General features: G+C 30.1%; 1 protein-coding gene across 1 annotated transcript; it reads left to right on the top strand.

Annotated features, from left to right (window-relative positions):
• LOC147806260 (uncharacterized) lies at positions 1-6,774 on the top strand. The gene is made up of 4 exons (XM_087169055.1): positions 1-278; positions 1,740-1,956; positions 4,640-4,805; positions 6,523-6,774. Exons 1-4 carry the CDS (start codon positions 197-199, stop codon positions 6,607-6,609), a joined length of 552 nt encoding a protein of 183 aa, XP_087025181.1. The 5' UTR covers positions 1-196; the 3' UTR covers positions 6,610-6,774.
• Positions 6,775-11,669: the final 4,895 nt, after the last annotated feature.

Here is an 11,669-nt window from a genome sequence, read left to right as displayed (position 1 = left end):
AATCAACAAAATAAAAAACCGCCCAAATCTCTCTCTCTCTTTTTCTTTGTATCAAACGACTGAATGAGCAGACTTATGAAGATAATTTTTAAACGTCAAGTGTTTAGGTTCTCATACGAAATTTATTTTAAACAACCATTTGTTCAGGAAATAATACATCATTTCACTTTTTCGGAATAACGTTTTCTGTCGAAAAATGCAGACTCTTGGATTTACCGTTGCTTTTTTACTGGTTTGGGGAACCGTGCATGCCGAATTTTTTAAATTCGAAGATTGTAGTAAGTTTTTATTTTTGTTCTCATCTACCTGTTATTAATTTTTATACATCATTTTGTTCCGATAAAAGAAAGGTAACTACAACGTTTAATAATTTACTATAACACTATGAATTTAACTAGCATTACAAGATGGTTTTTTAAGTTCATAAATTTTATAAAATATATGAGATGCAGTTCATATTCTAAAGGAAAGCAAATATTTTTATTAATTCCTTCAGTTGGAATATTTGAATTATAAATGAAATATTTCTTCTTTTGAAGTAAGAATTTTAAATAGGATAATTATGTTTCAAAGCAAATTAAGATTATTTTAAGGGTAACCACAATAAATGAGAACCATACTTAAATAAAATGGGAACAATAATAAAATAAATTCAATTACTTAAGGAATAAAATTTGCTCATATAATTAACGAATAATTGTTACTTTATATAATTCGGTTCATAAAAATTGTATTACCCTTCGACTCCGTCGTCACATGACGTCATTTTTTTTATTTTGGCGAAAAGAAATAGTATTGTCATTACTGGTGTGAGTTTGCAAACGTTACTCATTACTGTAAGGTCAAGCTTAATATATTTACAGCCAGCGCTCTGCATGCTCGGTTTTAAAATGGTGCAAAACGTCAATATCGTGAAAAGCCTAAATTAAGACACGTTTGTGGCTTAATTTTTTAATACTTAAAAACTTATTACAATACTGCCTTATCCGAGTTCATAAGAAACTGAGAATAAGGATACGATTTTAATAATTTTCATCTAGGAGGGAAAATAACGCCAAATTGACGAGTTTTAAAAAAGTTTAATAACTTTTAAAACTGCCGTGATAGCCTGCTTGGCAGAGCACTGGACTTACATGTGTGAGAACGAGAGTTCGAATCCACTCGTCCGAAGATTCCCCTAGTAGTAAATGGTGACTAGTGCACGTTAAATCTGTCGGATCACGAAGTCCTCCATGGTTTCATAACAAATAATACCTCTGGGGATAGATCGTTCTCTGATGCAGGTCAAAAATTACGATCTGTAGATGAATGAATGGGTCTGCCCTAAAAACGGATGGGACGTTTGGGTTTAGCAGAAATCGAATTTTTGGCCATGGATGGCGTCACTGGAAAATAAGAACAATCGCACCCCTTGGCATACGGCAACAACAGCAACTTTAAAAATAAAGTTATTTGTCTGTTCTAAAACCCAGATAATTCTTCATGGAAAGATCGTCTATGTACTATAATATTATAGCCTTGCTTCATCTGCAATAAAAATGGGGATTTTTATCTAAAATTTTGATGTTTCTATTCTATTTGCCAAGATAAGGTTAAGGTGTCGATTTCAATAATGCTAATGCATCTTTTCAAACTATTTCATAAGTGTATAGATCATAGATCTGATGATTTCGATCTTTTTTTACCTTTTCCAAACTTTTCAGACACCCTGTAGATGCATGTAATATTTTTTTTTGCAGCGAAACTGCAGACAGCTTACGTAGATGCTTCGGAATTCGTAGTGCGCCCAGATCCAATTGATCTCGAGTCTAATCTGAATGTTACAGCATGGTTAAAAGTCTTAAAGGAAGTTCCTGAAGGTGCAGTTCTCAAGGCCTCTTATTACAGGTTAAAAAAGATTTTCGGTGTGGAGGTCGATGTTTATATTCCTTGCCTGCTGAACAAATTCGGATCTTGGTAAGTTATTTAACACTATAATTTCACTGGTAATTATTATTTTTTTGTTACATGAGATTTTTTTAAAAAAGATTTTAGATACTTTCGTATCGCTGATTTCAGGTTTGTAATCGGTTTCTTTCTCCAAGCTACAGTTTTTTTAATGACATTTTTAGTTATGTCGAAGTTTAAAAACGTTATATATAACAGGAAGTCATATCGTTATATATAACACATTTCTAGGGGAGTTCGGATCAGGATTAAAATTGCATTGACATCCATGCCCCGGAACGCTGTTATACGCTCTGCTAGGGGTGCTTCTGTAATATGAAAAGTTTTTTTTTGCTTGTTTCTGAACAGGTCATAATAGGGAAGCACTACTAACTGCATACGATGACCTTTACGGCCATGCGTTCCCGTGCAGTTTTAATCCTGATAATGTGCCCTATCTCTGCTAGAAGCTTGTCACAACATTGACACGATTCCCTATTTCATAACGTTTTTAAAGTTGCGCATTTCGACAAAAAATAAACTAAAAATATAATTAAAAAAAAAATCTGTTGCTTTAGGAGCAAAACTAATTTCAGATTCGAAATATCCACGTCCGAAATAGGCAAGATAAAGTATTTGATGATTTTGCAACAACAGTTGTTTTTGCAAAGTTGTAACGGGTACTGTAAATTTATAGTAGTGAATGTAAATTAACGCTGTAGGAATTTAGAACTTTTAAACTCACTCTGTCGTTTAGAATTCTGAATACGAAGACATCGCCTTAAAGTTACATTGGTAATAAACCTAGCAACTTTGCCACGCAAGTTGCTAACGAGATTTTGCCCCGTATGACAATACTTAGTGTTTAAATAAATGAAGAAAAACATTGGGTTCCTGTTTATTTTTTAAAATTAGGTTGAAAGCAAAAAAGGTGTATTTTTTGCATCAATTTTGTAAATACGCATTTCAAACTGTATCCATTTTCATAAACACGCTTTTTGAGATCTATTTATTGTCGCAAATATGCATTTCGAGTTGTGTCCATATTAAAATACTCACCGACGAGTTTTAAAGTATTGCTACGCTTGGTCTAAAATATCTTGTAAACTTACTGCAAAGTTATTAAGGTGGCTTAATGCAACTTCCGCCTTTTGTACTCTTCTTTGTATCATAATTTAACGTGAATGATTAGATGGTTGTTTAATATCTTTACTAGTTTTGCAGCAAAATCTAGTAATATAATGGTTTCAGGGACCGATCAAGGCAAATTCAGGCCCTAGGCCCACAAAATTTTCCGGGCCCCTAACAGAATATTCTGAAATTAAATTTCTGAAGATAGTAGTCCTAACAATAAAAAGAATCTATTGAACTGCATGATTCAAGAGAAACTTTCTAAAAAACTTTGAAAGCAGACAATAGAGGATCATTTTTCTAAGATAAAGTTAAAGCATCTAAATATTAAAGCAAAATATAAAACAACAAAACAATGCAAAAATTAAAATAGTTTGGTGACCACAAACAATTGAAATCAGTGATTTTTGCTAAAAGTCACTGATTAGCTGAATTATTTTAAAGATTGTAGCCTTCCATCTACAGCTTTACATATTTGTTAAGAATAAGCTTATAGTTCTTGTTGACACTAATCATTTATAAGACTTTGCGATTGTGCATTCTCGTTGCATTTACGTAAGCCATTGGAGTAAAAATTGCACCATTTAAAATTCAGCTGTACTTTCGAATTTGATTAGTGCAATGTTTACACGTGTTTGGTTTATCACAATATAAAGAAAATTTGAAATAAAAAAAATGCCTTTTTTGAGAAAAACTGTTTCTTTCTGTAATTAAAAAAATATTATTGTGGACTTTTCACTAATTTTTGAGGCCCCCCGGAAAGTCTGGGCCCTAGGCCCGTGCCTATTGAGTCTAGGCGATAATCATCAGGCCCTGAATGGTTCACTTGGTTGACTTTTTTGCTGGTGCGTCTTATGGGTATATTAAATGAAATCTTAATAATATAATAATAATAATAAATATATATATATATATATATATATATATATATATATATATATAATAGCAAATTTAGGATGATTTATTATATCAGCATCGCAAACTATCGGCATTGATTGTATTAGAATTAGATCAGCTGAAAAAAGTTAGGAAACATTCTAACAGGAATATGAAATGAAGGCATTTCTTTAATTTTATTTCACGTGATTTACTTCAAATCGTTAATTTTGAGTTGTGTCGCCTCAGAAGATAGAGCGTTCCTAATGAGGTGACACAGGTTATAATAAAAATTCTGCTTTTGGGCGTATTGACTATAATACTGCCATAAAATATACTCTGTGGTAGACGGATTACGGTTTGGAGCCCCCTTTCTGTCAGGCTAACTGTGAGAGGTTTATTAGTTATCCTCTTCATGCAACGCAAATGCGGGTTAATTCCATGAATAGTCCATGAAGTTTAGTTTGACCCTGTGCTTAATTCAGGACTCTCCTTGTCTTCCTTGTTGGGTTCAGTGTTAGAAGACTACGAAGTAAAACATTGATAGCCGTAAACTCAGATTTGAGTCGGCTGTTCAATGTCGGTCATAAAATAAAATAAAATTCCTTCATTAGAATGTTTTTCGTTTCTTACGTTAAATTTCCAGCTGCATGATTTACTATTGTTTTTGAACTGTAGTGTATAATATGAGATTCTTTTTCTGTAGTACAAAGTACTGGTGTGATTACCTTCGAGATTTTGAAGAACAAGTGACACCATTTTTCCCCGAAGGAGTGCCAAACCACTGTCCAGTAAAACCTGGTGAATATGGCGGCACCAATATTCCAGTTAAAATACCTGAAATGGGTACGATTGCAAAGATAATAGTTGCGGTATGTATTGGGATCAACTGTATCCAATAAACTATTTTAATGAGACTTATTTTTAGATTTCTATCTAAGGTGATATGTCAGTAAAATTGGTAAAATACATATTTGAAAACTGCTTGAAAGTCAACAGTGTTTTTAAAATAAATGTTAAGTTTATAAATCAAATTTATGAATCTTTTAACAAAATGTCTATCTATTTCAATTAAATTCAAATGAATTGTGAAAGTTGAATACCATTAAAAGTGCATATCATTGAAAGTGAACTTATAAAGCACTGTGAACTTTTAAAAAGAAAAAAAAATAAAGAGACTGGTAACTCAATTATTTTATTTTTGAAATTAATCTGAGAGAAGTATGGCAATCGTGCTCTGCTAAATTTATTATTACTGTATATGTTTATATTTTGATCAGAAATTCTTTGATTGAAAGTTTTTTTTAACCTAAGTGGTAGACAGCATCCGATATTATAAACATTAACAGTGAGGATTCCGATCTACCCCTTTTATGAAGGAGCATTTTACAACTCGACAAATTTGCGTTTACGCAACGTCAGAGAAGAATGGTTTAAAGCAGGGTTTCTTAACCTGTGGTTCATGAGCCCCTAAGGGGTCCACGAGTTATATTTTGGGGGTCCGCTGACTACTCCTAATTTTTAAAACGTTTGGAAGCCGACCCATTGCTTGTAAAGCGAGCTATGGCAGCTATAATTCCGTTTGTTACAGTGTATCTTTGCAGAGAGGGATTTTCCACACTTGTGACAATAAAAACATAATATCCAAATCGATTGAATGTTGAACATGATATGCACGTTGTTTTGTCGAAAACCATCCCCCAATTCAATTTATTAATTAAAAAAAGCAGCAGCAACCTTCACATTAAAAATTTTAATTTTAAAAATTTTATATACTATTAAAATAATAAAATTAAATGTTTTCTAACAATTGATGTTTTTTACAATTATTTTTTTCATGGTCCGTGACTTCTTAAAATTTTTTAAAAGGGGTCCATTATATCGAAAAGGTTAAGAAACACTGGTTTAAAGAATTACAACATGTGTTTGGTTAATATTTTTATTTATTCGTATTATCTAGTTGATGTTAATTGTGTTAAGAATGATTTATAAGAGCTTTATTTCTTTAAATTTTTAAAAAAAAAACAATAGTGGTTCTGACTAAAAACTTGTTAAAAGTTAAAAAGAGAGTAAAAAAACTGAGAACTGTGCTTACACTTGTTTCAGTCACATGTTTCTAGTACAATTTAATAAACACGCTACATCACTTTGCTTGCAGTTTTACACACGTTGTATTTGAGGGTGTATCCTTTATAGTGTAAATTGTTGTATACACTACAGTATATGCCATTTCTAATTTTTATAAAAATTCTCCACGTACCACTCATAGAAATTAAATGCTAATTTTATGCTAATTATATTAAATGCTAATTATATTTGCAACAGTGGGTTTTTAGAACATTTTATTATTGTAATTGAATGTTTGTGTTTACTTTTGTTATTATTTTAGATTTGCTAAATCACAATTAAGTTTTTAATTCAAGTTTTTTAATTTAGAACCTATCACAAAGGTTTCCTTATTTTAAAAAAAATAGACTGCCAAAATTTAATGTAGATTGATAATGAAGTTGGTTTCCCGAATGGAAACTATATTGTACATTTTGAAAAAAATTTTCAATCACAAATAATACAGATATTTTGTTAATCCAGGGGAGGTATCGAACAGAACTTGAATTGGTAATAAATCAAAAAGTTGTTGCATGCTACAAGATTTGGGCGGAAATGACATGGAAATAAGAGAAAAAGACGTATGAAGAACTGTTATGAGTCACAACTTCCATTGAAGATTATTTTAAGACGTTTTGTAAATTGATTTATTTATGTAATTTCTTATAAATGCCTTTTTTTCAAACATTATTATTTTCGTTCTATTTTAAATAAAGTTTCAAATTTTTATCGAAATTCAATGTCGAATGGTTCGTAAGTCGATTTCCAGATTTTGTAAGTTACTTTCTAGATTTTCTAGCTTTGAAAAGCGCTCTATACAATATTACCCAAGTAACAACTCCTTACAATATTTTAGATAATTGTAGCCAAATAAGGGATTACATTAAAAACGAGGTAAACTTTACACTTTATTTATGTTGTGAAATTAGTTTTCTTACATTTGTTTTAGGCTCACTGCCAGTTAGAATTTATGAATTACAGAAAATTTTTTTGAATGATAAAATTTCACGTAAATTTGAATACAAATCACAATAATAAAACTTATTAGAACTTAAAACTTAAGCTTGTTCACACATCTCCTGGTAAGCATAACATAAGCGGAGGAATACATCAGAAGTTTTCGAAATTTCTTCAGGTTTTAGGAAGCTTGTTTTTAAATTACATTCAGTCAACTTTACATAACACTTGTATAACATTTGCAATTAAAAATATTTAAATATTAGTACATCTTTTTTATGACACTAACAGCAATAGCATTTCAAAATATTGAGTTAATACCAAAAAATAATAATAATAAAAGTAGAATTAGTAATTTTAAAAATATCAAGAGGTCTAATCTGATGTCATTTCACTTACCTCATCAAATCAATCCATCAATCAGTTACAGATGCAACCAATTGGATTACGTTTCTATTGGGACAGGAATACAAACCGCCCAATGGGAGTAATGTAAACGGAAATTAATTGAATGATAATGGAAGGTTGTTCTAGTTTTGCCTTTGACTTGGACATCTCTATGGGTAGAATTATTTAAAGACACCAACAGTATTTTAATTTAAAAATCTTGAGTTAGTATTGCCTACAATAAATCACACAATAAAGTTTTTGCACATATAAAAAGGGTCTGTAGATGAGTTTTATGTTTAATGACACTGACAGCAATATTTATAGAATATTTGCAAGATAAACGCAATTTTTGCATTTTAAAAATATAAAGCTATTGTTTAATGAAAATTTTGTATGCTCTTGTGTTGAAGTAAGATTATACTTACTTATTACATTGTAGTTCGTGATTTGCGTCCCTTCTCAGGACACAAATGAAGAGATGAGTGGATGAAAGATACAAGTGACATTTTTGTCACAATTGCGATAAAACGGAGATAATTTTTATTTTCACGATGCAATATTCATTTAGTTTCTCACGTCTTTCGATTCCGAAGATTTTAAAAGACGAAGTGACGTCTCTGAGTGCTTTTAGAGTGGAAAAATGGTCCAAGTGCATCATGAACGTGAGTTCAGTTTACCAGTGATGTGGGTGGAGTCTAAACGCACCTTAGATAAATAAACATTCACCTATTCGACATCCGACCCCTAGAAGTTTCGCGAGCTCGAGATTATCCTGTTACGCTAATACCACTTCATTCACAGTACCTTCACAACTAGTAAAAAGAGTCATCCGAAGGTGATAAGCACGGCTTTACACATTTTACTTTTGAAGATCTTCTGTAATCGTCCTCTAGCAGTCGAATTTTTAGTTTCATTTAAGTAAACATAAAAGATATTTTGAAACATTGCATAACAATACATTAAAAGAGTGAAGCGACCAGTTTGGCCCTCCCCAGATAGAGTACACCAATTAGGGATCCAAAATCTTAGAATATAATCATAATTAATTTAAAAAAAAAAACATGTTACAGACTTGTTCATCAAAATTGTATGGAACTTTATTCCATTTGGTTAAATAAAATATTTGATCAAGCAGAACACTGATTTTTCAATTAAACCCGTTATTTTTTAGATAATTCCCTTTTCTCTATAATTAATAATTATAAATACGTTCAAAAACTCATATATATATATATATATATATATATATATATATATATATATATATATATATATATATATATATATATATATATATATATATATATATATATATATATATATATATATATATATATATATATATATATATATACATATATATATGTATATATACAACAAAATAAATAAATACAAGAAAACACGAAGAAGGTTAAGAAAAACAATAAGTTTCATTTATTGCGCATAAGCTGCAAGTAAACAGAACTCATTAGATAAGTTCAAAATGAAGATAAAACAAAGGAAAATAGTAGACATATGGAAAAAAAGGGGGGCGGAAATAATAATGAAAAAATAACAAACAACTGCTTAAAAAAAATGATGAATTTTCTTTTTAAAAAACCTATACTAATTAAGTTATATAACTAAGTTATAATCTTTTCATCAGCCCACACGATTATATCCGCCAAAAAAGTGATACATATATATATATATATATATATATATATATATATATATATATATATATATATATATATATATATATATATATATATATATATATATATGGGTGATTCTCTCGAAATATGACAATTCACTGTCCTTTCCTCCAAGATCTAATACTATAATACTAAAATAACTTTCTTTTTTAAAAATTACTAAATAGCATTGCTGTTAGCATTTTAAAATGACTTTGCACTAGCATTGACAGTTTTGTATAGTTAAAAAACTTAATTGAAAATCAAAATGTCATTTTCCTGGTATGTCCCAAACAATGTTTCCAATAATAACTAGCTTCAAAACTTCCCATACTTTTCAAAACTTTTTCAATATCTAATTTTTTTTTATCTCAACAGAACATTTTTTCCGTTAATAATTTTCTTGTCCCAAGAAAATCTGTCAATTTCCTGGCTAACTTTATTTAGTGGTTTATAACCAAAATAGATAGAGCCAGCAATCAATATCTTAAGTTAATAGATTGATTAGATACCCTCCTATATGAGCATGTCTTGTTGCATGAATAAAGAACCAATTTTCTGGTTCAAAATCTATTTCAAAAAATTTTGTGTTGTCATTTTCCTGGCTTCTTGAAATTATTAACAACATAAACTATATAGATTTATCTGAGTTATTTTAAGAAACCCTGTTGTTTTCTGCAGAATATAAACGTCTTAGGCCAAAATATTAAATTAAAGTAAAGTTATATGCTATAAAATGGCGAATTTGTCATTTTCCTTGCTTATGAATGCCAGGACATTGAAGTGTTACCAGAAATTCTTTTTAACTGCTAATACTGTAAGGAGGGAAAGCAAATATTAACCTAATACCAAGTTTATGTATGATTGTAATGTGCTTGGATGTAATCAAAGTTATTTATTTATTTAATGATTGATTGTTATACAAAATTTTATTCTGTACATATCGGCAACAAAAATTTTTTTGATTCTTTCTACAGTGGACAAAAAGAATTAATTTAAGCAATTTATGATTCATCTAACATAAAGGTTTAAGTTAAGTTACTCACTATTAACTTAAAATGACTGTTTTTTTAACTTCTAAGCTAATATGTCATTTTCCTGGCATTCAATATCTATAATTTGGTGAATTTCTATTTTATTTTTCTTCTCGAGCAAATGTCAATGAACTACACTGCTGTCTGTAAGATACTAATAAGTGTAACTAAAGAAGCATACAAAAAAAAATTTAGATTATTTTGAAGACTTTAAATTTGAAGAAGTTTTTTGGTCCGAATTGTCATGTTTAAAAAGAATCACCCATGTATAGTAGTACAAGTTCCATTTTACTGCCCATAAAAATATTCAAAAACCTATCGTAATTTTAAGTTTCTATGTCATTCAGAAATGCGGTTTGTGTTTTTGTGATACTCCTCTGATGAATGTGATGCCACAATTGGCATTACATATTTATATCCTATCTGTTATTATTTAAGCTTAACAAACAGACTTAATAGTAAGCTTATAATTTGCTTAATATTAAGCCTAATAATAGACTTAATCTTTCAAAACGAACATAAAATATTTTTTTTAATCAATCAATGTAACGGATACTTTTTACTTTATTACTAATGCAGACTTATTAATTCACTGTCGCGCCTAATCGAAAACAAAAATCTTTTTATTCTAAATTTCTAACCGCTAAATATTTCAGTTGCATGGTTGTAATAATTCTCATAAATTTGTTGGCGACTCGTGATCGCCAAGGCATTTTTTAAACCCAATATTGATATGCGGGGTTGGCTTTGTTTTGGCTATGTTATATTTTTAAAAATTGCCAATTTTTGATCTCCTACCCATGCTTCTCCTGTGTCCGTTAGGAACAACTGTATTCACTTTTAATTTCAAATTTGTGGAGACAAGGGGTGCCCTTTTCGGGCCTCCCCAGTCTCAACTGTTACCGTCAGAAAATGATATTCTGGCTGTATGAACTCTCGATGGGAGAGTATTCTGCTTTGATCCCTTTAGGGGCTTTCCTTCTTTTATGGATCTTGAAAATGGCCATTATCCATCATATCAATTCTGCTTAATAAATAAATTTCTCACTAAACGATTTATATTTATTTTCCCGGAGACTATCATTTTGTTTCATCCATTTTAAACGGCCAAAAAGAACAATAATGAAGATACTTTTCCACTATATGATAAGAATGGCGGTGACTACCACCTTCATCATAATGAACAAACAACAATTTTATGAACTCTACAGAAGAAAAATCTGAAGTTTTTGTTGACTCTTTAGAAAATCAGTTTTCACCATGCCGTCATGCACCAGAAAAAAAAAGAAAATCAGTTTTCACCATTTCACCAAAAAACTGCACTCAGGCTAGTTTGTTCCAATGCATGATCAAGGAGTTTCTTTGTTTCCAGTGCCGGGTTCGAAATTACTAGAATTGGGAGTTGTAAACTCAGAATTGGGTCCACTCTTCAACGCTGGTTATAAATTTCATTAAATTCAATCATGTTACATGGTTTTTAAGAGTCTGATTTAAAATGATTGACTTTAAGTACAATGAAAAAATATTTTCAAACTAAATCACATTAAAAATATTTTAAAGTCAGATAAAAAAA

Source organism: Parasteatoda tepidariorum, chromosome 8 (assembly GCF_982258835.1).
Source record: "Parasteatoda tepidariorum strain Cologne lab strain chromosome 8, Ptep-v5.0, whole genome shotgun sequence".
In the NCBI taxonomy this organism is placed as follows: domain Eukaryota; kingdom Metazoa; phylum Arthropoda; class Arachnida; order Araneae; family Theridiidae; genus Parasteatoda; species Parasteatoda tepidariorum.
The sequence above is the reverse complement of the archived record's forward strand: the minus strand, read 5'-3'. Positions and strand labels throughout refer to the sequence as shown.

What these genes read in the sequence shown, in the direction of transcription:
- LOC147806260 (XM_087169055.1), top strand. Translation starts at nt 197, where the DNA reads ATGCAGACTCTTGGATTTACCGTTGCTTTTTTACTGGTTTGGGGAACC. An exon ending in TTTTAAATTCGAAGATTGTA is followed by an intron (nt 279 to 1,739) that starts GTAAGTTTTTAT and finishes TTTTTTTTGCAG; the next exon opens with CGAAACTGCAGACAGCTTAC. An exon ending in TTGCAAAGATAATAGTTGCG is followed by an intron (nt 4,806 to 6,522) that starts GTATGTATTGGG and finishes TTGTTAATCCAG; the next exon opens with GGGAGGTATCGAACAGAACT.